The sequence below is a fragment of the Pseudorasbora parva genome, chromosome 19 (assembly GCF_024679245.1).
Source record: "Pseudorasbora parva isolate DD20220531a chromosome 19, ASM2467924v1, whole genome shotgun sequence".
Lineage (NCBI taxonomy): Eukaryota > Metazoa > Chordata > Actinopteri > Cypriniformes > Gobionidae > Pseudorasbora > Pseudorasbora parva.
In genome coordinates this window covers 37,338,524-37,362,285 of record NC_090190.1, presented here as the reverse complement: position 1 = coordinate 37,362,285, position 23,762 = coordinate 37,338,524, and the positions used below count along the sequence as shown (strand labels likewise).

General features: G+C 40.2%; 2 protein-coding genes across 2 annotated transcripts in view; one reads left to right on the top strand and one right to left on the bottom strand.

Moving 5' to 3' along the window:
* Nucleotides 1-10,700, top strand: part of col22a1 (collagen, type XXII, alpha 1) — an 84,888-nt gene extending 74,188 nt beyond the window's left edge. Inside the window, 25 exon segments of the mRNA XM_067426624.1 lie at nt 905-940; nt 1,030-1,083; nt 1,771-1,815; nt 1,944-1,973; nt 2,828-2,941; nt 3,119-3,172; nt 3,297-3,350; nt 3,463-3,516; nt 3,607-3,660; nt 3,781-3,834; nt 4,387-4,440; nt 4,531-4,554; nt 4,556-4,585; nt 4,748-4,792; nt 4,975-5,028; nt 5,159-5,212; nt 5,305-5,358; nt 6,798-6,869; nt 7,071-7,106; nt 7,191-7,235; nt 7,421-7,600; nt 7,686-7,752; nt 7,833-8,015; nt 8,110-8,187; nt 8,639-10,700. Coding sequence (XP_067282725.1) covers nt 905-940; nt 1,030-1,083; nt 1,771-1,815; nt 1,944-1,973; nt 2,828-2,941; nt 3,119-3,172; nt 3,297-3,350; nt 3,463-3,516; nt 3,607-3,660; nt 3,781-3,834; nt 4,387-4,440; nt 4,531-4,554; nt 4,556-4,585; nt 4,748-4,792; nt 4,975-5,028; nt 5,159-5,212; nt 5,305-5,358; nt 6,798-6,869; nt 7,071-7,106; nt 7,191-7,235; nt 7,421-7,600; nt 7,686-7,752; nt 7,833-8,015; nt 8,110-8,187; nt 8,639-8,832 — 1,719 coding nt within the window. The 3' untranslated portion in view covers nt 8,833-10,700.
* Nucleotides 10,701-16,533: 5,833 nt separating this feature from the next.
* Nucleotides 16,534-23,762, bottom strand: part of LOC137047715 (collagen alpha-3(IX) chain-like) — a 94,561-nt gene continuing 87,332 nt past the window's right edge. The window contains exons 44-46 of the mRNA XM_067425548.1: nt 21,218-21,412; nt 17,406-17,483; nt 16,534-17,194 (exon numbers count right to left, since the gene is read on the bottom strand). Of these exons, the coding sequence (XP_067281649.1) occupies nt 16,995-17,194; nt 17,406-17,483; nt 21,218-21,412 (473 nt within the window). The 3' untranslated portion in view covers nt 16,534-16,994. The remainder of the gene's footprint in view (nt 17,195-17,405; nt 17,484-21,217; nt 21,413-23,762) is intronic.

Here is a 23,762-nt window from a genome sequence, read left to right as displayed (position 1 = left end):
TGCTCCATTGGGCTGTGATTTTGGGGCGTTTCAACCGAACCAGGAAAGACCTCAATTGGATAGACCAACAACCAATCAGAGCAACGGAGCGACGCATTGTCAAATGTCAACAGAGCTCAACTGCACTGTGTTGCTAAGTCCGCGTTTTTTCCGCGGGTTGTTTTCTATGACTGCGGGTTGAAGCGACTATTATGTGATATATAGACCCATGAGTGCGAATTTTAGCAAGTAACCTTGCCAAAATAACACACATTTTACCCCCCAAACGCCATTTTCCCCCGGAGAACCCCCCGAGAAGCTATTGTTTAGGGCTAGTAGTTGGTAAGCTTTGTCGTAAAAACTTGGCAAACCTGTCTGCACGGCCGCTGGAATACACAATCTTTGCCGGTGTTGTAAAAAAATAACATAATTTAATGATACACAGAGCACTTACCCAACATGATCATCATTTCTGAGAGAAATTGTGAAGGTGAGTGCATATACAAACAAGCTCTCCGTTTAGAATTGAACAAATATAATCCAAGCCCCTTTGATGACGTGATGATTACGTTACTGTTAATCTTCTGTCCGTCATCGTCTAAAGCCCGCCCTGATGATTTCATTGGTCCGAACAGTTTCTGTTCGGGGATAATTACTCCTCTATGAAGCGAGGCCAGACCGAACCGCCCGACCTAAAAATGTTGTGGGCGGGGCTAAGTTCGGCTGGCATCCAGGCTAGCTGTTTACTTTAGTTTTATCAAACACATGCATATACAAGCACATAATATGGAAAATGTTTTATTGAGCAAAAGCTTTTCTATCCATTTCTGAATAAGTTTAGTGTCTTTTTTTGCTCATGGATCTGAAGACAAATAGAGACACATATTTCTTTGTTCATAGCTGACTGATATTCTTTCTTTCTCAGGGGCCTGCCGGACCTCCAGGGCCTACAGGAGCCGCAGTAAACAATCCGTTCATATTTATATCACTTTCAAATAAGACAGATGCTCACAGAACACCCGTAAGTAACATGTCATGTTTGATATTCAGGGTTTGAGAGGACCTCCAGGAGTGAGCGGACCACAGGGACCCGCTGGACATAATGTAAGATTCAGTTTCATTTACTTGTACAGGGTCAATGGGTCAATTCAAGTGTTTTGTAGCATTATTAGCTTAAAGCTAACCTGAGCTGGGATCAAATGATTCATATGGCCATGGGTACACCATGTTACATGTTTTGTTTTGCATCAATACTTCTAAACGAGTCATTAAAACTGCAACACAATCAAAGACACACTGTAATTTGGGCCTGTAGTTTGCTACATGCTAAATTAGTGGTGTAAGGTAGTAATGTAAATGTTACTACTGATATTGCTTACATTTAGAGTTACTGCTTAACCACTTAGCAACATGGTTTAAAAATGTTTAAATCCACACAGAAAGCAGTCATTCAGTATCTCACATGGAGCATCTTTAGCTTTCAGTAATTATATTGTAATTGCACAATATGTGTCACGGCTCTCTGGTGGATCTCATTCAGTCTCCTTGGGGATTCAGTGTCAGTATGTGACTAACAAGATTTGAATGTGTTTGACGTGTGTGTGTGTGTGTGTGTGTGTGTGTGTGTGTGTGTGTGTGTGTGTGTGTGTGTGTGTGTGTGTGTGTGTGTGTGTGTGTGTGTGTGTGTGTGTCTGTGTGTCTGTGTGTCTGTGTGTCTGTGTGTGTGTCTGTCTGTGTGTCTGTCTGTGTGTCTGTGCGTGTGTCTGTGTGTGTCTGTGTGTGTGCCTGCAGGGTTTACCAGGCAGACCTGGAGAGAAGGGCTCACCTGGAGAACCAGTGAGTGATTTCTGTTTGTCATTTAAGTATGGAATCATAAAATCAGCTGACATTTATCATATATGTTTGGGTTATAAATTAGGCATAATGTTTTTGATTGAGTTTCGTATTCCCAACTTATTTTCCAGGGAAAAGCTGCAGACCTTTCTGATCTTAAGGTAATAGACATGTATCCATCTATCATACAATCCATCCATCCATCCATCCATCCATCCATCCATCCATCCACCCATCCACCCATCCACCCATCCACCCATCCATCCATCCATCCATCCATCCATCCAAGTCCAATCCAATCCTATCCATCCTATCCATCCACCCTTCCATCCACTTTTTTATCTATCTGCCCTTCCATCCACCCAATCCAAGTCCAATCCCATCCATCCATCCATCCATCCATCCATCCATCCATCCATCCATCCATCCATCCATCCATCCATCCTATCCATCCACCCTTCCATCCATTCTTCCATCTATCTGCCCTTCCATCCACCCATCTATCCATCCACTGTTCCATCCAACCATCCACCCCAATCCATCCAAGTCCAATCCTATCCATCCATCCATCCATCCAATCCATCCACCCTTCCATCCATTCTTCCATCTATCTGCCCTTCCATCCACCCATCTATCCATCCACTCTTCCATCCAACCATCCACCCCAATCCATCCAAGTCCAATCCTATCCATCCATCCATCCATCCATCCTTCCATCCTTCCATCCATCCATCCTGAACAGGACACATTAAAGGACATCTATATTAAAGTGCATAATTCAGATCAGGGTAGGGTCACACCATCTGTAAGTTCTGACTTATACTTACTAAGCCTCTCTTGTGTCCTAGTTTTAGTAAGTTTGCAGTTAATTTTCTGTACGATTTTATTAATTAAAGCTCCATTACACCATTAAAACTCTCTTTAATATGTGTATTTGCATAATTTGGTCGGTTTATTTCGATAATTTTTTAGCCTTGCCATTCTTGTTAAGCTTGTAACTTTGCCCTTTTCCCAGGATATTTGCTCAGATTGTCCTGCTGGACCACCGGGACAACCAGGTACTCCAGGACCTCCAGGTGACAAAGGTCATACTGGACCACCTGGGAAAAACGGACAGGATGGATATGCGGTGAGGAATCATAATTCAGAAATACATTTTTATTCTTTAAGCTTAATGGTACTGAAACATAACTGAAGTTGAAAGAAGAGAAATATAAATATTTTAATCAGTTTACATCCATTTAAAGCCTCAAATTAAGGGTAATTTTGTGAGTCGTCATTGGGATTTAACTGGTGGCTTTTGCAGGGTCCTCCTGGACCAACAGGACCAGCAGGACCTGCCGGTGCTGATGGAACCAAGGTTAGAATGCAAAGTATTTATACACATTACACACACATATTGTTTAAGCATATGTCAACCGGCAGCATTGTATCACTCTAGGTCTGTTGTTTGTTTTTAACAACTTATATTGGTTCCATTGCAGGGGGTCAAAGGTGACCGAGGTCCTCCAGGAACAAATGGCGACAAGGGTGAAAAAGTACTGTCCACCTACCATTTTAATCACACATTATATGTATATTCAGACAGTTTGACATACCATTATTTATCCTTATGCCACATCTTTCTCATATTGACTTGTATTTTCCCAGGGCGCCCCAGGACCTCCTGGTTATCCTGGGGCTGCAGGAGCCATGGGTCAACCTGTGAGTGTTTTAAAACTCCTCTCTCATGAAAGAACACTTCCAGACTGAGTAGCTATACTAAAAATGTATATATTTTTGCCGTATCGATAGGGTAATGATGGAAACCCTGGACCTATTGGATCACCTGGGCCTCCTGGAGAAAAGGCATGGCTAATATGTTTTGTTCTGTGATTTGAATGTGTATTAGATGGATGGATTGCCAGACTGGAAAATGTATGTTTTATGTTATTGATGATTGATAGTCACACAAATGTGTTTTACCAGGGTAAAGAAGGACTGAAGGGAATACAGGGACCTCCAGGTCTGCCAGGTCTAATGGTGTGCAATTGTTTCTTTCTTTCTTTTTTAAATGTCTTGACGTTTTTTAGAACACACTCTAACGTTCAAAGGTTTGTGTTGATGAGATTTGGTAAGATTTGGTCCTCTGCTCAACAAGGCTAATTGATAAAAATACAGTAAAAACAGCAATTCTGTTTATTATTACTAACTCTTTTCTATTTTTAATATAGTTTAAAATATAATGTATTTATGTGATGCAAAGCTGAATTTTCAGCATCATTACTCCAGTCTTCAGTGTCACATGATTCTTCAGAAGTCATTCTAATATGCTGATTTGATGCTCAATAGACATTCATGTTGAAAACAGTTATGCTGTTCTTTTATCCAAAATTCTTTGATAACTCGTCTTGACTGTATTTTGTTTAATCAGTTTTATCAGTTTTGTCCTTGTTGAATAAAAGTACTTTTAAAAAGCTTAAGCCTAAAGCTAAAAGCTTGGTGACCTAAAATTCCTAAAACAGGAATGAACAAACATGATGCTGATTTTGTTTCCCTTACACACGGTCTGATCTTACATGTTCTGTCCTGAAGGGCATGATGGGTAAACCCGGAAAGGATGGCAGACCAGGAGAAACAGGAGAGCCAGTATGAGTCTGATATTCTCCATCCAAAACTTAGTTCTGTATATACAGTCAGAAACATAAAAAAACATGATTCTTTTATTTCTGCTTGTAGGGTAAACAAGGAGAGCCGGGGAACATCAGGACGAGACGGACTGAGAGGAATGCCTGTGAGTTATGATTCAAACCTAATCAAGAGTCTCTCATTCTGTACATAACGGATGGATTTCTGTGAAAAGTTGGACTTTCAGGGCTGTTCTCCCTCACAAAAGTGTACCATGGTATTATTATCTATAGGTTAAAATATCCACATTTATTTTTGTCTTTTGCAGGGTTTCAAAGGCCACAGAGGGGAACCAGGACCTCCAGGGTCAAAGGTTAGTCAATGGCAATTTAACCACTTCAGCTCTGCGCCCCACATTTGGGTCCAAATCCAATAATTAATGCCCATTCATATTCAGAGCTGGTGAACAGCACTAATATATGCTCCATAAATCATCCAGAATCTTCATAAATATATGTACATATAAATGCTGTCCTGTCATATTGCGAACATTAGGGTGAAGATGGGAAGCAGGGTGTTCCTGGACGCGAGGGTCCACCTGGGAAAGATGTGAGTAAACACGCGATCTATGTTGTGCAGTCCATGTTGTGCGGTCCATGTCTCTGTCAGAGGTCACTGCAAACCTGACTGCTGAGAGCAGATGGGGTTGGCTTTTAATTGGTGTACTTGTGTTGCTCAGGGTAACACCGGACCACCAGGGCCGGAGGGCATGAGAGGACCACGAGGAGAAACCGTGAGGATGCCTTCGATCAGCCAATTAAAATTGCAAAACAAAACAGCACCAGTGTGATTAATCTGTTGGGTCACTGCGTTTTGTCTTTTTAGGGTCAACCCGGAGAACCAGGACCAGCAGGCAAGCCCGGATCTCAGGGAAATCCTGTAGGTTTCATATAGCATGTCAGTGTGTTGTATAATGAACTGCAATTTAAAATCACAACCACTTTTGGACCTAAAAACTGCCTCTCGCTGATGTGTCTATGAAAGCAGGGCCCAGAATTTCTATGGGGACACATATTAAACACAAACACATCAACTAAAACTCCCCTTAACATTATTAAAGTATATTATTATCAGCAATGTTTAAAGGGGGGGGGGGGGGGGGGGGGGGGGGGGGGGGGTGAAACACTCAGTTTCAGTCAATCTCATGTCAATCTTGAGTACCTAAAGAATAGTATTGCATCATTCATATCTCCGAAAAGTCTTTAGTTTTATTATATTTATAAAAGAAATATAAGCTGTACCGAGTCTTTCCGGAAAAACCGAGCGCCTGGAGGCGTATCGTGTGGGCGGAGCTAAAGAATGACGAGTGCGCGCAAAGCGGTGACGTCCTCAAGCGTGGAGAAACCCTTGCTATCGATCTCAGCTAATAGATATATGATCCATTGATCCAGAATCTAATTCGGAGGCTGAAATAGTAACAGCAACAGCAGGACGTCCGTCTCTGTGGTATGGACTGTATTTAGTGTCCTATCAACATTTGTGTCTCTTTACTCGCAGTTTATGAGGACATGATTCGGTTTATGCCTTAGCAGTAGCAAGCAAAACGGTTTTGCACGTCAGACTAGTGTAACGTTATACATAGAACAGCAATGAAGTCTGTTAGCGCATTTGAATGACGAAGCACGCGATCGTGTCCTTTACTGATGTTTACATACGCGACGATAAGCAACAGCACAGACATTTGAAGCAGTTTTACTCACCGGCTGCTTCCAAAGCAGGACCGAACTTTTATCGCTGGGACCGCTCCGTCAAAAACACACTTCTTTGAGTGTGGAGATCCACTTTGCGATGCGACTGAAACGATGTTGTGAAGCTTCCCGTCATTTCTGCGTTCAAATCGGTTCAAATGCAGCGCTGCCTTCCCGGAATGCTGTGCTGAAGCGTTGAAGTCGCTTAATGTCAAAGTGGAGGAATGAAGTGGAGCGCGGCGCGAACAATAACCGACGTTAGTGTTCACGGACGACTGGATCTGCACCTGAGAGCAGTGTTTACGGGCGTGCATTTCCTCTCTCGCTCTAGTCACGCGTGCGCGCACCCTACCGGGAGAAGAGCCCGTACGGCCCATACAAGGACCTTCTGATCTATTAACGTCAAGCTGAGCCATACTGGAAAAAAACTCTCCGAAACTTGTGAGAAACCGGAAGGAGTATTTTTAACACAGAAATACTCCATCAAACGTCCAACATTAGTTTTTGAAACTTTGTCTATGTTTAGGATGGGAATCCAAGTCTATAACAGTGTAAAAAGCTCAGTATGCATGAAACAGCATTTCAACCCCCCCCCCCCCCCCTTAATGTAAATAATTTACTGTATCTCAGGGTCAGCCAGGACACAAAGGGGAAGCAGGGGGGCCAGGATTACCCGGATTCCCAGGTCCGAAAGGGCCATCGGTGAGTGGAGATGTTGGTTTGGGACTGATGGGAATTTAATTTCTTGCATATCTAAAAGTAATGATTTTGTGCTATTAAAAAACGAGCCTTGTAGTTCTATAGAAATGAACAGCAGTCAATCTTAAGTGGAAATGAAGTGTTGTATCTATCTATCTGCCTGTCTGAACATGAGCACTATAAACACTTGTGTTTTTCCCTCAGGGTCCGTCTGGTCCAATTGGTCCAGAGGGAAAACAAGTGAGTGATGGTTCTTTACTTTTCATTAATATTATATGAACACTTTTTCATAATTCTTGAACTAACCATATTTTTTTATCACAGGGCATGTTAGGAAAACCAGGAGACCGAGGACATAAGGGAGAAAAGGTATCCATCCATCCATCCATCCATCCATCCATCCATGTCCAAATCCAACCACATCCAATCCAATCTATTATAATCTAATCCATCCAAGTCCCAATCCAATGTCCGTCCATCCATCCATCCGTCCGTCCGTCCGTCCATCCATCCATCCATCCAAACTTGTCTTACTTGGTTGCATGTTCCTGCAGGGTGATAATGGAATAAAAGGAGACAAAGGACCGGTTGGAGATCCAGGCATTCCGGGTAACCCTGGGCCTCCCGGTAGGAAGGGTCACACAGGAATGATGGGTATGTCGGGACCCCCAGGAGAAGTGGGTCCCTCTGGGCCCCCTGGTTCTCCAGGACAGCCGGGACTCCCAGGTCTCAGAGTGAGTCTACGTTAATATTTTAAAGGAAAATGTGTGATGCTGCTAATGAAATAAAGATCATTATATAATTCTGACGTGTTTTAAGGGCGAGACGCCATCACTGGAACAAATGCGGCGGCTCATTCAAGAGGAACTTTCCAAACAATTGGATGGTGAGATTCATTTGGCGAAAATGTATTTCACTTGAAGTTACTCGATTTTCTTCTTCTAAACTTTCTATTGATTTTCACAGCTAAACTAGCTTACCTCATGGCTCAAATGCAACCCGCTCATATCAAGAGCACTGCTGGCCGTCCCGGTCCGCCGGGTTCCCCTGGTAAAGATGGGGCTCCTGGCAGACAAGGTCTAACTGGAGAGCCTGGAATGCCTGGACAAAATGGAGCAGAAGGACCCAGAGGTCCAGTCGGTCCTAAAGGTACCACTAACTAACTTTAGATTGTTACATTGCTCAACTGATGTTTCAAGTTTAGCCTTTTCAACCTACGCTGTTTTTTTATTTTATTTTTTAGGTGAACGAGGTTCAAAAGGTGAAAAGGGAGAAGACGGTGTTGGACAGAGAGGAGAGCCTGGTCCAGTTGGCCCCATTGGTAAAATCTTATGTTCAACAATGCTCATACTCAAATTATGTATATGAATGAATCTCATAAAAAACTGGCAAGAACATTTTAAAGTCCCCATTCTCATAATGGAAAAAATTACATCAGTATCTGACTTTAATGTAGAAAATAATAATACTTTGATTTTATGATTAATAATTATTTTAAATAATAAAATAGCAATATATATTGTGGTAATATTTATGTATTGTCTAATTGGTAAAAAAATGGATTTGAAATATTTAAATTTTCCTTCTGCATTACTATCACAAAAATAACTTCGTCCTGCAATATCTTAATTTTATTTAGTATAAATTTTATATCAAATGTGTATATATATATATAATTAAACAATGTTTTTGGGGGAGTAAACTGTGACTCAAACATTTCTTTGTGAGTGTTGGAATGATAAACAGCAGCTGAGATCATATTTGCACCACAGGTCCTGCAGGTATGCCAGGATATGGAAAAGACGGTCTTCCTGGAGCCGCAGGCGCTCAGGGAGAGCCTGGTAATCCCGGTCCTCACGGTCAGCCCGGACCTCCTGGACCGACAGGGCAGTGTGACCCTTCACAATGTGCCTACTACGCCAGTCTGGCATCAAGACCTCACACCAAAAACGTCAAGGGCACTTAGTACACCCCTCACTGTCCTGGAATACCACCTATTTATGAACTTGGACATTCAGTGAGCCAAGAACATGTTCTTTACCATCAGGATAACTCCAGCATCTGAAGGGTGTGTAAATATATGTGTGTGTGTATGTGTGTTTGTATAAATGTGTGTTTGTAATAGGCTTTTCACTTTGGTTAATGTCTTCTTTAACTCTGAGTTAAGGCCACTTTTAGTCCTGGGTTAAGCAACATCTCTCACTCAAAGGTGCACTATGTAGTATTTTTGCAGTAAAATATCCACAAATCACCAGGCCGGTGTTATATATTTTGTTCAGTTTAGTTCTTACAATATCCCAAATGTTTCCAACTATTTGTAAATTGTGAGAAAATTGCGATTTTAACTAAGGAGCCGTGACGTCTGAGGGAGTCGCCTGTCAGTTGCATCATATCTGCGTTACTCTCGGTTTCTGGTTTTATTCTGCAGACACGCTTTACTCTTAGCTGTGTGAACAAGTGTCACAGCAGCCGCTGAGTAACGTCATAACATCATTTTAAACACACTTAAATGTATTTAATATGATAAACAGAGCTGCGTTACCTCATACTCATGACCGGAAAAGCAGAAATGGCGCCGGCGACTGTGTCCCGTCATAATAAAAGTCCCGCTGTTCTCGAGCCGTGTGTTCGGCAACAATCGCTCCAGCGGCCTTGCTCAGCTCCTCAACACTCGGTCCTGCTCTGCTTCATACTACAGTAACGTTAATAATCACATCCATGAACATGATTTCTGCCTGAGTCCTGTCCTGATTCTTTTCCCCCGGCTGTGAGGTGAAGACCAAACGTCCCAAGATTCTGAGCTCAAACTTGGCATCATCAAACTACACCAGTGTAACTTTTCCGTCTGCTAGAGGGCGCCAATTCAAAACATATTGTAGCTTTAAACTATGTTTCCTCCAAAATTACCTAGAATAATTTGTCCCAAAACCTTTTTTCCAGGAATTCTTTTTCCCCTAGACCTGCTGCTGTCTGCGTTTCCATCGCAGTCTAAAGTCCCACCCCCGCAAGTTCCAGAACTTTGAAAAAGCAGGGCCGTTCGCAAGCAGGGCCATTTTGAGGAGGAAATGTTTACCCGCAACTTTTTATAGACTGCTTACTGTGGTCGTAACACCGAGTTTCCTCCAAAGCCCCTAGTTTCTAGGGAAAGTTCCCGCGATGGAAACGCTGCTTTATACACCTTATGTAGCTCCGACCCCTTTTCAGTGCTGCGATCAATTGTGTTCCGTCTTCCTGTTTATATTTCTATAGCATGAAGGTCTCACAAATTTACGAATGAATCGCTCTTTAGCTTCCCGGTCAATTGACATTTGCTATGACATTCGCTTCATACATTACAATGCTCATTATAACTTTGGCTAACTCTACAATAAGTAAATCCACTTCACCAGTTAATTCAACAGCCATGCTATAGAAATATACAGAGCTACCGCTAAAACAGAAGTTCAGACACATTTCTAAAGATGGCTGCACGCTTGTTTTTCCGCCGCATAAGGTCTATAGTTTTGAAAAAGTGTTAGCATGTAGCATTAGCACTATCAACTGTGAGTTGTGAAATCCAGTTTAATTGCAGGATTAATCCTGAAAGGTGATTTGTGGAAAATATAAGGACATTTCTGTAATGAAAGTACAATTTTCTTGTCAGTATGAACTCCTAAAAGAATCGAAATATCTATGCAATTCAAAGTTCTTTCAATGAATCAGTTGAACACTGAACACAAATCGGTTATTGTGAGAGTCATTCTGAATCAGCATGATTTTTAGACTCCTCGTTAAATATTAATGCTAACACTTTTGTGTTAGTACAGAGAAACTGTTAAACACATTAAAAAGAGACTCTTGAATTTAATATCATAATATGAAAATAATAATGTTAACCCAGATTTGATTAAGTTTGTAGAGATGTCACACTCTACATGACAACCCAGGATCGAATGCTAACCTAGTATAGTGTGAAATGCATTAACCCAGGGTTAAAAATGGCCCTTAAGTGTGAAAAGCCCACAAGTGTCCTGCCGGTCAGAGTTTTTTTTTATTTTTATGGGGAGGGCGGGTGAGTAGTTAGTACGTTTTTGCTCAAGGTCATTTACTTCAAGTCAAGACTTTCAAGGCTTTTCGAGCAACAGGACGAGAATACCCGTCACGATAAAGAAAGACATTTACTTACCAGACCGTGATGTCACAATGACACAATGTCTCCAGATGTTGTCCCGCCCACACTCGGGTTCTGCTGACGCCGCTTACTGAGGTCATCGATCGGTAAGCGCCAGCTGATGCATTGTTAGTGATATCTGCACCGCGTCAGGATGTGCTTATCAAGTCTGGGGAATTCTCTGCTTGAGGGTTATTGATGGAGCGCTCCGTTCCTCTGGGAAAGACACAGCGGCACGCTTTTTCACTCGTCAATAGGAAATCTCAATAAGGATCATTAGAGGTCCTGGAGGTGGAGGAGAAGTGCATTTCTGCTCTTTTTTTATAGTCTGTTTTGTAAGATATATATCTTTTGTAGCCATGCAGCGGGTCAATAACTTGCCTTTTCTTTTCATTTTGGATCATTAAACTTGTGTTTGTGATGACTGAGGCAGAGGTGGACAGTAACTGTACATTTACTCGAGTCCTGTACTTAAGTACACTTTTTGAGTATCTGTACTTTACTGGAGTATTATTTTTTCTGGAAAAACTTATGACTTTTACTTCACTACATTTGAAAGACAAATATCATACTTTTTACTCCACTACATTTCTATTAAGGTCCTCAAAGTCAAAAGTCGTTTCTGTCGCAGCTTTGAAAGTCAGTGGATGATTTTTTTCTTCTCTTAAAGGTGTTTGGGTTTTTGCAGAAAGCCAATCAGAATCACTCTTGTAGGGTCACGTGAAGTTCAATGATTTCCCAGAATTTTTTGAACACTGATTTATAGTTTATAGCAAAATGGTAGAAGGCTGATGTCAAAATGTTAATTTTGTTGAGTATTCACATAAAGTTGATTATGTCTTAAGTGAATGTAAACAGTTGGAGAATATCAGATGTGTATCAGTGTATTGGATCTGTGCATTCAGCCTTAAAGTGACTTTAATACAAGTATTTAAATTAGTTTAAGTTAGTCGTGTGCTAGTATGTCGGATGGCATAGTGTGCATTTGTACAACAATAATAAAATAATGTGTTGACAAAAAGGAAATTTACTTTTGATACTTTAGTACTTTTGAAAACAAATACTTCTGTACTTTTGCTTAAGTAAAAATCTGTTTTTACAACTTTTGTAACGCAAGTAATATTTGACCAATAGTACTGTTACTTTTACTCAAGTAATGAAGTTGTGTAGTTTGTCCACCTCTGGACTGAGGCAGCTGCTCAATTCAATGACTGCTTAATAGATTAACACAGATGGTTTGTCATAAAAACAATTACCAAAAAAAAAAAAAATGGCTGTCACTGCAGAAATACACACCACTGATGACTCTTATATTGTCATTTATAAAAGTTTTGCGTAGCACTTTCCTTTTAAACGGCATCGCCTCTGTAATTATGAAGGTTCCGGAACACAAAGTCCAGTGTGTGTGTGTGTGTGTGTGTGTGCATGGCCATCATTTGTGCCTAGAAGAGTTCAGATGGATTGATCCTGCAGATCGCTCCCTTGTTTAAAGCCATTGAAAGAGAGGAGGCCAAGAATAGATTTGTTAAAAGGCTTTTTTAGGAGATTGTGAGATAGCTTGCCTGAAAAAAAATATTACTCAGTTGTGTTTTATTGCCTAAAGATCCGTTACATTTTGGCTTGTTCTTTGGTAAAATTGTAATTCTTCAAAGGAAGTGGACTAAAAAAAAAAGTTCACCCTTTGATCTATAGACTTATAAAAGGAAGTCGGAACAGGTTATTTTTTTGTTGTCGTTGTTTTTTGTTTTTTTTTTTGCTGCAAATGCTGATACTTTAAGATGTTGTTTTTAATTTAACATATGTTTTAATTTTCCCTACTAAGTTCCTGACAGATATAACTAAAAAAGGTGTCTCTATGACAGGGGGAGGTGCCGGTGCTTTTTTCAGCCAATCAGAAGGTCTCCCTGCCTGTCAGTCATTGGAGGGCGGGGCAGTAGTGTGATGTCATAGGTTGAATTTAGCAAAATGGCTAAATTAAGTACAGCATCATTATTGGATTCCTTCACGAGATTATTTTGTAGCCATTCGTCAGTTGAATTACTTGCCCTTTTTAGAAAGATGTCACATTTTTAAAGCCCCACCTTGTTGTACCTCTTTGTTTTTTTCTACTCCATTCAATGCTCATGATAAGTCTCTGTAATTAGTATATATACACTAAGTTGATAAGAACATCTTTTTTTTTCTTTCCTGCATTTCTAAATTGTTTATCCTTGTTTGCCCAGCCTTCAAGAGCGGATGCTTTTGGTGACGTATTTTGAATCGCTGAGCTCATTACTGATGCAAATATATGTAAATTCATGGTGCTTTTTCAGCGCGAGCCAAAGAAATGCTCGCTATCAGCATTGCTATCATGTTCTCCTCCACTGCTTTCAAATATAGTTGCTTTTTTTGACTTTGCATCCTCCTGTTTGTTTGGCTTCTTCATGCTGTTAATGACTGTATTTCTTTTTTCGTATCAATTTGCATTAAATTATTCTAATGAGCTACAGGTGCAGGTGATGTAAAATGGTATAATGTATGCATGGTATAATCTACCTGTTTATACTGATTCTCTGGTGCTATAATTAATCTGAATTAGTTTGATGTACGTGTATGTGTGGAGGGAGAGTGTGTGTTAATAAAGAGTGGAACAGGTCCATGTCATAGGATTGGGGTGTTATTGGGGGTTATGAAGTTAATACCATTTACAGTGTTCATATACAACTTACATTTACATATTCCTGAAAAACAATCTTAAAAATGGTTACATTTATTAGTTAATACAAAAAAAATATTATTATAATTAAAATAGATTCCATATGTGTGTGACCACGGTTTTAGGCCTAAGGTGCTTCTTTTTTTTTCTCTAATCAATTGAATTTCAGTGTTTTTTTATTCCATGAACAGTTCAAATGTCATGCACTTTTATTCAAAACAACTCTATTTCCTGTGAATTATCCATTGGTTTACACAATATTCCACTTGTGTGCTAAAATCAGTCGTATATATCGACCATAATCACGCATTGACCATGTAAAAAATGTTTATGAGGAAAAATGAAAGTAGGTACTTTAACAAAAAAACAGAATCTTGTTTTTAAACCCTATACGAGTGATTTTCGCTGCTGGTTGTTTGTCACTGACGGTGTTTTTGGAGCTCAAGGCGTTTTGTTTTCATTCAAAAATGGTTGTATTCCAATATAATTAAAATAATTCCAATTGTATTTTAGCACTTGGGATTTTGTTTAATATAAAGTGCATTACAAATAAAATGTATTATTATTATTAATAAAATCGTCATTCTGGAATGGTTCCTTTTTGTATCTATAAAATGACCGGTGTGGACAACCAGTCCAGTAGTCTAATGTAAACATAAAGAAATCCAGGGTTGAAGATTTGTCATTATTTACTCACCGTCTGTCGTAGGCTAGAAATCTAGACGCCTCTGCCGTGAGTATCGTCTGGCAACTCTCAATTCACTTCTGAGCTGTAAATGCCAAACTCTGGTTAGGCCAATCACATAGAGTCATGGGCGGGGCTTAAAGGACAACTCCGGCGAATTTTTACGTTTATCTTGATCGTTATATCTTTGTGAGTACAGTCTATAGAAAAAAAACGAACCGGATTGGTCCCCCCTCAGCTAAAACGGCAGTTATGGGGGCATAAACGTAACGGGTGTCTTTGTGCCTCTTCACAGACACAAAATGCAATTAAAATGTCCGTCCAACATGAACAGGGCCCTTACATGACAACGAGATGGGTTTAGCCACTTAGCCATTGTTTAAATTCACCTGTTTTAGACGGCTAGCTGTGTCTCGCGCTGAAGTCCTGCGGTAGCCGGAAAAACAGTCCAGTGGGGAGGAGTATCGTGTGTATGAAGAGGTTCTGCTCATCGGCTCGACGGTTCTCAGTACTGAACGTGTCCGAGACAAACAGTTTTCGATTCTGTACTCCTGATCCGAGAACCGCTGCTCGTTCAGTTACTCGCTCATGCTCAGTATCAGCTGCTCATGAGTTCATCAGATCTCTCAGCAAAACAGGACTCAGTTCAGTAAACAGTTGGAGTTACAACATATAATTCAAGACATTCGTTTATTTCTATTCGGAGGGACTGTCACTCATGTCAGAAAGTGAGTAACTAAAGTAACGTGCGATCAGCGCTGATTTGAGACGCGAACCGTTTAGAACAATTCAGTCTGATTTGGTGAACTGGTTCGTCCCATTCACTAAAACGAACCGGTTAAAAAGAACGTTTCGTTTGTGACCGGACATCTCTAGAGTGATGAACCGATCAGGCTCACGAGTGAAGAAGAAATTGTTTGCGTTTGTGCCTTTCCGAATTGTATAAATTTGCAGCGAACGCTTGACTATCTTACACAGACACAACAGAGCCGGGCCGGTTGAAGAAAAATGCCATTCCGTGGTCGAAGACGGGTGCAGCCACTGTGGAGGTAATGTAAACGTTTTGTTTATCCTTCTATTTGGACACACACGGCTTGAGGAAAGATGTGCAGTAATTTAAAATAATCTCGTTGTCATGTAAGGCTGTTTATGTTGAACAGACATTTGAATTGCATTTTGTATCTGTTAAGAGGCACAAAGACTCCCTTTAGGTTTATGCCCCTATAACTGCCGTTTTAGCTGAGGGGGGGCTCTGGGCATTAACTGTAATAGCTCCTGTACTCACAAAGATATAGATTAACTTAAAAATTCACCGGAGTTGTCCTTTAACAGTGACGGCCAAGTTGCGCTTGTGTGCTTCTAGTAAACACAGAAACTGGCGAACGGCGGTCTTTCGAATCAGCTTTGACCGCGACTCTGGAAGACTTGGAGTTGAGCTTTTCTCGGAGAAAAGAACGGCACTGAAGTCATTCTTAAGAAGGGAAGATGTGTTCAGAGTTTTGCCGACTGGATACGGTGAAAGTTTCGCTATCAACGAGCTCCGCTTCACGTTGCTCTGGTTGGTTGTAGCGCTATCCTATCGCGTGCAGAGGGAGTTTGAAAGACAACCGTTTATCCGCCCCTCAGATTGAGCTGTCAATGGTGAGTTTCCAGACCAAACATCTTGATGTGGGTCTGGCTTGTCAGGCTACATCTTTTGTTCTTCGGAACACAGATGAAGATCTTGTCCATCCATTGAAAGTTACGCAACTACCACTTGGACACCTTTAAAAAAGTTCATAAAGAGAGCGTAAAACTAATCCATATAGTTTTTTCACAGAGATTTAAAAAATGTATTTATTGCACCGGTGGCATCCTACCACAGTACTACGCTTGTGTTCACTGAGCTCCTGAGAGCGACCCGTACTTTCACGAATGTTTGTAGAAGTGTCTGCATGCCTAGTGCTTGATTTTATACATCTGTGATCATGTAAGTGATTGAACACCTGAATTCAATGATTTGGAGGGGCGTCCCAATACTTTTGGCAATGAGAAATACATTTTCTGCAACTGTTTAAAATGATGGGGATCTTCTCTACAGATTGACATGCTTTTCATGAAAAATCAACCGTAGCACACAGGTAGCATGGTGGTGAAAAGCTTTTATTTCAAGCTGCCCCACTGTTGGATCACTGTCGTTCTGTTGGCAAAGCTTAATATCTGGCACCATGTCTAACATTGGTCTTTACGATCACATTTTATGAAAATTATTTTTACAATACACGCAATTGCATTCATGTAGAGGTCCGCAAATGACTTCACCATTGATTTTTACCGGTTTGTGGCCCAAGATCTGAAAAGCCAATTTCCAATTAATTTATTTATCTGCAATGAACTGTAAACCATCTGAAATAAACATTTTCTTCTAGTTTATGTACAAGGTACAACAATAAAGCGTGTGAATTGGATCCACCGTCAGGTGCTGCATCTGTATGTCTCCATGCAACCCCTCACGTTTGCTTAACTCGCAATTTGAAGTCCCTTCAAGTTTGTGGGAAGTAGACTGTGTTCGTCTGTGATCTGAAATGTTCATCTGATGACAGTGATGAAGAATTCTGTTCATGGACCCTTGATGTTGACAGACTTCTTGCCGCCAAGCAGGTAAAGAGGTTGAGGCCTGTAGCAGTTTGAAGGATCACAAAGACCAGGGAGTCCTGTGGCTCCTCTCGCTCCAGGGGTTCCTGGAGTTCCAGGCACGCCGGCCTCTCCTCTGGCACCATCTTGACCGTCCTTGCCGATGCCAGGCTTGCCAGCTGGTCCTGTTATAATGAAAACAGATTTGATAAGGAAGGGTTTTGGGACTGCAGGATATAGTACGGTAGATCCACAATTTTGAAGTCTTTCCACCTATATAGAATATCTAAACCCTATCTAGAACAATCAACAGTTTGCACCAGTCTAAAATATCTATAGCTTTTGGAATGGAGCTAAAACATGACTAGCAGAAAGTTGAGGTTTAACGTTTCATACCTTGAGGTCCGGGTTCTCCGGGAATTCCTGGAATTCCAATTCCATTATCTCCTTTGTCACCTTTGTTTCCTGCATCACCTACACAAATGCATAAACACAATAAAATCGATCACATTATCCCTTTATAGAGATATAGTACATTTCAAATGCAAAGGTAATTCAAAGCACTTGACAAAAAAGGGGTCAGATAATCATAATTAGAATCAGATAATGTTACGATAGTTTAATATACACTCACCTAAAGGATTATTAGGAACACCATACTAATACTGTGTTTGACCCCCGTTCGTCTTCAGAACTGCCTTAATTCTACATGGCATTGACTCAACAAGGTGCTAAAATCATTCTTTAGAAATGTTGGCCCATATTGATAGGATAGCATCTTGCAGTTGATGGAGATTTGTGGGATGCACATCCAGGGCACGAAGCTCCCGTTCCACCACATCCCAAAGATGCCCTATTGAGTTGAGATCTGGTGACTGTGGGGGTCATTTAAGTACAGTGAACTCAATGTCATGTTCAAGAAACCAATTTGAAATGATTCAAGCTTTGTGACATGGTGCATTATCCTGCTGGAAGTAGCCATCAGAGGATGGGTACATGGTGGTCATAAAGGGATGGTCAGAAACAATGCTCAGGTTAGACCGTGGCATTTAAACAATGTCCAATTGGCACTAAGGGGCCTAAAGTGTGCCAAGAAAACATCCCCCACACCATTACACCACCACCACCAGCCTGCACAGTGGTAACAAGGCATGATGGATCCATGATCTCATTCTGTTTACGCCAAATTCTGACTCTACCATCTGAATGTCTCAACATAAATCGAGACTCATCAGACCAGGCAACCTTTTTCCAGTCTTCAACTGTCCAATTTTGGTGAGCTCATGAAAATTGTAGCCTCTTTTTCCTGTTTGTAGTGGAGATGAGTGGTGCCTGGTGGGGTCTTCTGCTGTTGTAGCCCATCCGCCTCAAGGTTGAGCGTGTTGTGGCTTCACAAATGGTTTGCTGCATACCTCGGTTGTAACGAGTGGTTATTTCAGTCAAAGTTGCTCTTCTATCAGCTTGACTCAGTCAGCCCATTCTCTGACCTTTAGCATCAACAAGGCAATTTCTTTTTTTTCACCCACAGGACTGCCGCATACTGGATGTTTTTCCCTTTTCACACCATTCTTTGTAAACTCTAGAAATGGTTGTGTGTGAAAATCCCAGTAACTGAGCAGATTGTGAAATACTCAGACCGGCCCGTCTGGCACCAACAACCATACCACACTAAAAATTGCTTAAATAACCTTTCTTTCGCATTCTGACATTCAGTTTGGAGTTCAGGAGATTGTCTTGACCAGGACCACAGCCCTAAATGCATTGAAGCAACTGCCATGTGATTGGTTGATTAGATAATAGCATTAATAAAAAATTGAACAGGTGTTCCTAATAATCTTTAAGGTGAGTGTATAGCATAGCACAGAATTCTGCGATATTCATGTATTTACATGATATGCATTTTGGGAATTTATTTTCAGCTCCCTATGACAGCATTTCTTTGATGAAAAAGACAGTAAAGTAATATAGTGGAATATTATTATTCTTTTGAATATATTTTAAAATGTAATTTATTCCTGTGATCAAAACTGATTTTTTTTTTTAGCATCATTACTTCCGTCTTCAGTGTCACATGATCCTTCAGAAATCACTCCAATATAATGTTTTGCTGCTCAAGAAACCCTTCCTGGTAGCCTAACGTGGTCATATTCAATTCTAGTCAGAATATGAGTCTGCTCCATTGGGCTGTGATTATGGGGCGTGTTAACCGAACCAGGAAAGACTTCAATTGGATAGACCAACAACCATTCAGAGCAACGGAGCGACGCATAACATTAGTTGTCAAATGACAACAGAACTCAACTGCACTGTGTTGCCAAGTCTGTGGTTTTTCCTCAGACCAATGAACAGAAACCCATCTCATGTTTTTTCAATCAACGTGTCCTTTTAGAGATTCTGTAGAGCACTAGTAATTCTGATTTGGTAATCTGAAAAGGTGTGTATCTGGATCAGGGAGATCCCATCCAATTTTGCTTTGAAAAACCAGCTCAATCAATCAATCAAAATGGATGACCTGATTCTGCATAGCAACACATGAAATCTGGATCATTCTAATCCAGATTATACTTTTTTAACAACTGGACCCTGATTATCAATGTTGAAAACAGGATTCTTTGATGAATAGGAAATTCAAATGAACAGCATTTATTTGAAATATAATTATTTCTATATCTGTAAAATGCTAATTCAACATTTCAAATTTAAATGTTAAAATGAATTATTTATTTGATAAATTCCTATTAGAATGTATTGAAAGTACTGCTTATACCTCCATGAACCGACTTTGCTTGGATATTAATAGTATAGTTTTAATAGCACAGACATTAGTGAATCTGGAATATTCGATCTATGTTAAGGGTCTTCAGACCCTCTGAGACTGCTGACATTAATACTGTCAAAATCCCTGCTATGCACGAGTGTTCAGAGAATGCTGGAATATTTTCCTCTGGAGATGCTTCAGAAACTCAAAAAACAGGTTGACGTCCTCCGAGGTTCTGCGGTATTAATAGAGGTAGATTGAGATGCAGCGGGGGCTTTTCTAATCATCCTGTTATTGCTCCTCAATCTCTGTCTCATTAGCAAGCGTGGCATTCCTCCTCGGCTCGCTGGCAATTAGAGCAGACTGCGCTCACTGTACAACAGCCTCCGCTCGTGAGGACAAAAGAACTGCAGCGCTTAACATTCTGGAGGCCGTTACCCTTGAAAGACCAGACCACTAACAACCGATGGAAATCACTGAGCGCGCGGTTTTAGCCTGGAAAGGCAGAATCCAATTATGAAATAGCATACAAAAACAGCAGATTCTTCCAGAGGTATTCGGCTGTGCACATTACGTGATATTAAGGGATTTTAGCAAGTACCGTTAGCACAGACGGAAGAGAACTCTTTTTAAAATTGGCGAGTTGCCTGAATAACTTGTGCTAAGTTGATATCTCATACTGTAGGCCTATCATATTATTATGCAAATGTATAAGTATAAGGCTTTTTAATTGTCAGCATGATCAAAACTTTGCTGAAAAACATGTTGTACACAATCTGAATGCCTTCTGTTGTCTGCTTGATAATTTATACAATTTTAGCAAAATAAAAGACCTTTTAGTATAATTATAAAAATTAGGGGTGCAAAGTTTGATCCATGATCCGTATGGACAGTGTCCCATCCCGTCATAATAAAAGTCCCGGTGCTCACGAGCCGTGTGTGTGTAATAATCGCTCCAGCGGCCGTGCTCAGCTCCACAACACTCGGTCCTGCTCTGCTTTACACTACGGTAACATTAATAACCGCATCCATGAACATGATTTCTGCCCGTGTCCTATTTTCCACCGGCTGTGAGGTGAAGACCACATGTCTCAAGATACTGCGCTCACACTTGGCGTCAAACTACACCTTTGTTTTGAATAGGCGCACTCTAGCGGACGGAAAGTTGCATAGTTCACCTTTAAGTTATAAATGAAATATGAATGTGAAATCCTTAATGTTTTTTTTATTTTTATAAAGTAAATGTAATTTGCATGATGCAGCTGAAGATTAACTCACGAGTTATGAGCATTTGATCTTGAGAATTCATAGGCAATAACAAACAAATAAAAGATGTTTGCAATCAAAGGCCCACTGTAATCACAGCACTGCATCCTCAAGAGCTCTCCATATCTGACAGCAGAGCACATGGTTTGGAAACATCACAGGAAGCGAGTTAAATAAATGGTACCTTTGACTCCTGGTTTTCCAGGAAGGCCATAGTATCCTTGAGGCCCCTTTGGGCCCATAAGTCCTCTGGGTCCTGCTTCTCCAGCAGGGCCTGCTGGTCCCGGGGGTCCAGCAGGTCCCATGAGTCCTGGACTTCCAGGGGCTCCGATGGCCAGAGGCTTCTTGGCTAGTTCCTTCTTGTAGGCATCTAAATGTTCTGTTTGGTACAATATGATTGATATACAATTGAAAAATACAATTGATATAGGTCAGGGGTGCCAAATCCTGTTCCTGGAGATCTACCTACAAGCAGAGGTCAGATCTTAACCTGATCCAATACACCTGTCAGTAATTATCAAGTGCTCCTGAAGATCTTCAGTAGCTGGTCCAGGTGTGTTTGATCAGGGTTGGAGCTGAACTTTGCAGCAAGATAGATCTCAAGGAACAGGACTGGGCACCTGTGATGTAAGTTTTTTTTTAAATTGTGACATCTATTCGACTGAGGACATCTATTTCGTTTACGTGATAACAATTTACTAAAATGAAAAAGGTTTTCCTTTGCTTTTTTTTGCATGGACAATACAGCGTTTTGCGGATCTGTGTTGTCAATGTCGGGCCAGTAGTTGGCGATGTCACTTAAATGTATACTTGATGATGTGTCACTTGATGTAGAGAAACACTCTCCCTGCGTCCCAATTCGCATACTATCCATACTAAATAGTATTCGAAAATAGAATTAGTGTGTCCCAAATCGTAGTATGTTGAAAAGAGTATTCCAAAGATTCCCGGATGGTTTACTATTTCCAGTCAGAATTCGAAGTATGGATCGATGGGCTCTCTAACAGCTGATATTGCCCACAACCCATTGAGAGTTGGACGAGGATTCGATTAGAACTACAAACGCAGATAAAAAGCGTTAAAAAACTACAAACGGATGTGCGAGTTCGACAGTTAAGTAGAGAGGTTTAGATAAAGGGGTTTGAGTAACCAACTATTAATATTTAACCTGACAAAAGTATATTTATACTTTTTTTATTTTTATTTATATTTATTCAGTGTTGTCCACATTATATTTCCCCTGCAGCAGCACTGTGAACTTTTGTAATGACACGTTTGGCCATTAACTTTTAAATGCATCATTATATTTAAACTGCAAACACATGAGGAGAGTAGGCATGTGCCGATATCAATTTTTCATGTTGCGATTAATTGATGAAGTTTTATCACGATATACGATATTATCACGATATTGAAATAAGTTGCAAAAAAAGTGTTGCCATAGCATAACAGCTTTAAGAACTATTTTTGTAAGAACAAAAATAACTGAATATTTAAATACAATAATGCACCAAAAATATATACAGCTCTGGAAAAAAAATGAAGAGACCCCTCATTGAGAAATCAATGTTAAGTGGTCTCTTGATTTTTTTTCAGAGCTGTAAAAGTACAATTTTCAAACAGATTAAAGTGCAAAAGAATTAGGCTATAAAGAACAACAGGTAGGCTTACACATTAAAATAATGTCTCATTATTTAATGCATTAACTAAGATTGAGCAATAGCTACATTTGGTACAGAAAGTATAATGTTTTTGGTAATGTTAGTTAAGAAATACTGATCATTGTTAGTTTTATCTTAGGTCCATTAAAAAAGTTATTTTGATTATTTATTTTAATGTTATTAAAAAGTAACTAAGAAATTAACATAGAATGATTAATTCTTTATAAGTATTTTTCATAGTCAGTTTGGTAATAATGAATTAACATGCTAACTAATGAAGTCGTATCTCAAAGTTTTACTGAACAATAACAAATAATTAGAACAGTTCTAATTATTAGGGCATGTTGTAGTCCAGATTAAAACATAAAAATGTTTAAATTTGAAAATAAATAGCCTATTAAGTCTTTAAGTATTAGGTGCTGTGATGAACAACATTGAGATTACAAAAACGAATGGCTGTTTTAAAAACTACACTCGTTTTTTTGTTTGCTGGTTTCCGGGGTAACCGATGCATTCTGCAGTTCATCAGCGCCCTCTGCTGTCACTGAGCGGCACTTCAGCAGCGCGTCTCCTTCACTGGTTCAGTCATGTGCAAACGCACTTGTTTATATCTGAGCACGTGTCCCTTTGACGCAGAATACAGCGGTGTTGAGCATTTATACGGTTGATGGGCAAAGTATTCTTGAGTGCATTATAAAAAAAATTATAAATTGTTAATAAATTATTATTTACGATATTTTAAAGTGCCCACGATAACAATATCGTGCATATTCATTATCGTGATAAATCGCATTATCGGAAATCGGCACATGTCTAGAGGAGAGTCTCTGCATTAAAGACCAACAAATGGCAGATCAACGTGCTGCTACATTTCTCTCCGATACGGTAGGAGATTAATCTCAATGTGGAGGATTTGAACTGTGACAAATCTGATGATGTATGACAGGGCAGTTAAACGGTGACGGGATGCACGTAACTAAGCGACAGAGTCCGTTAAAGATGGCGAAGTAGTCCCGAAGCTTGCATACTTTTCTGCTACACACTCAAAAGTATATACTTTTTCTTCAC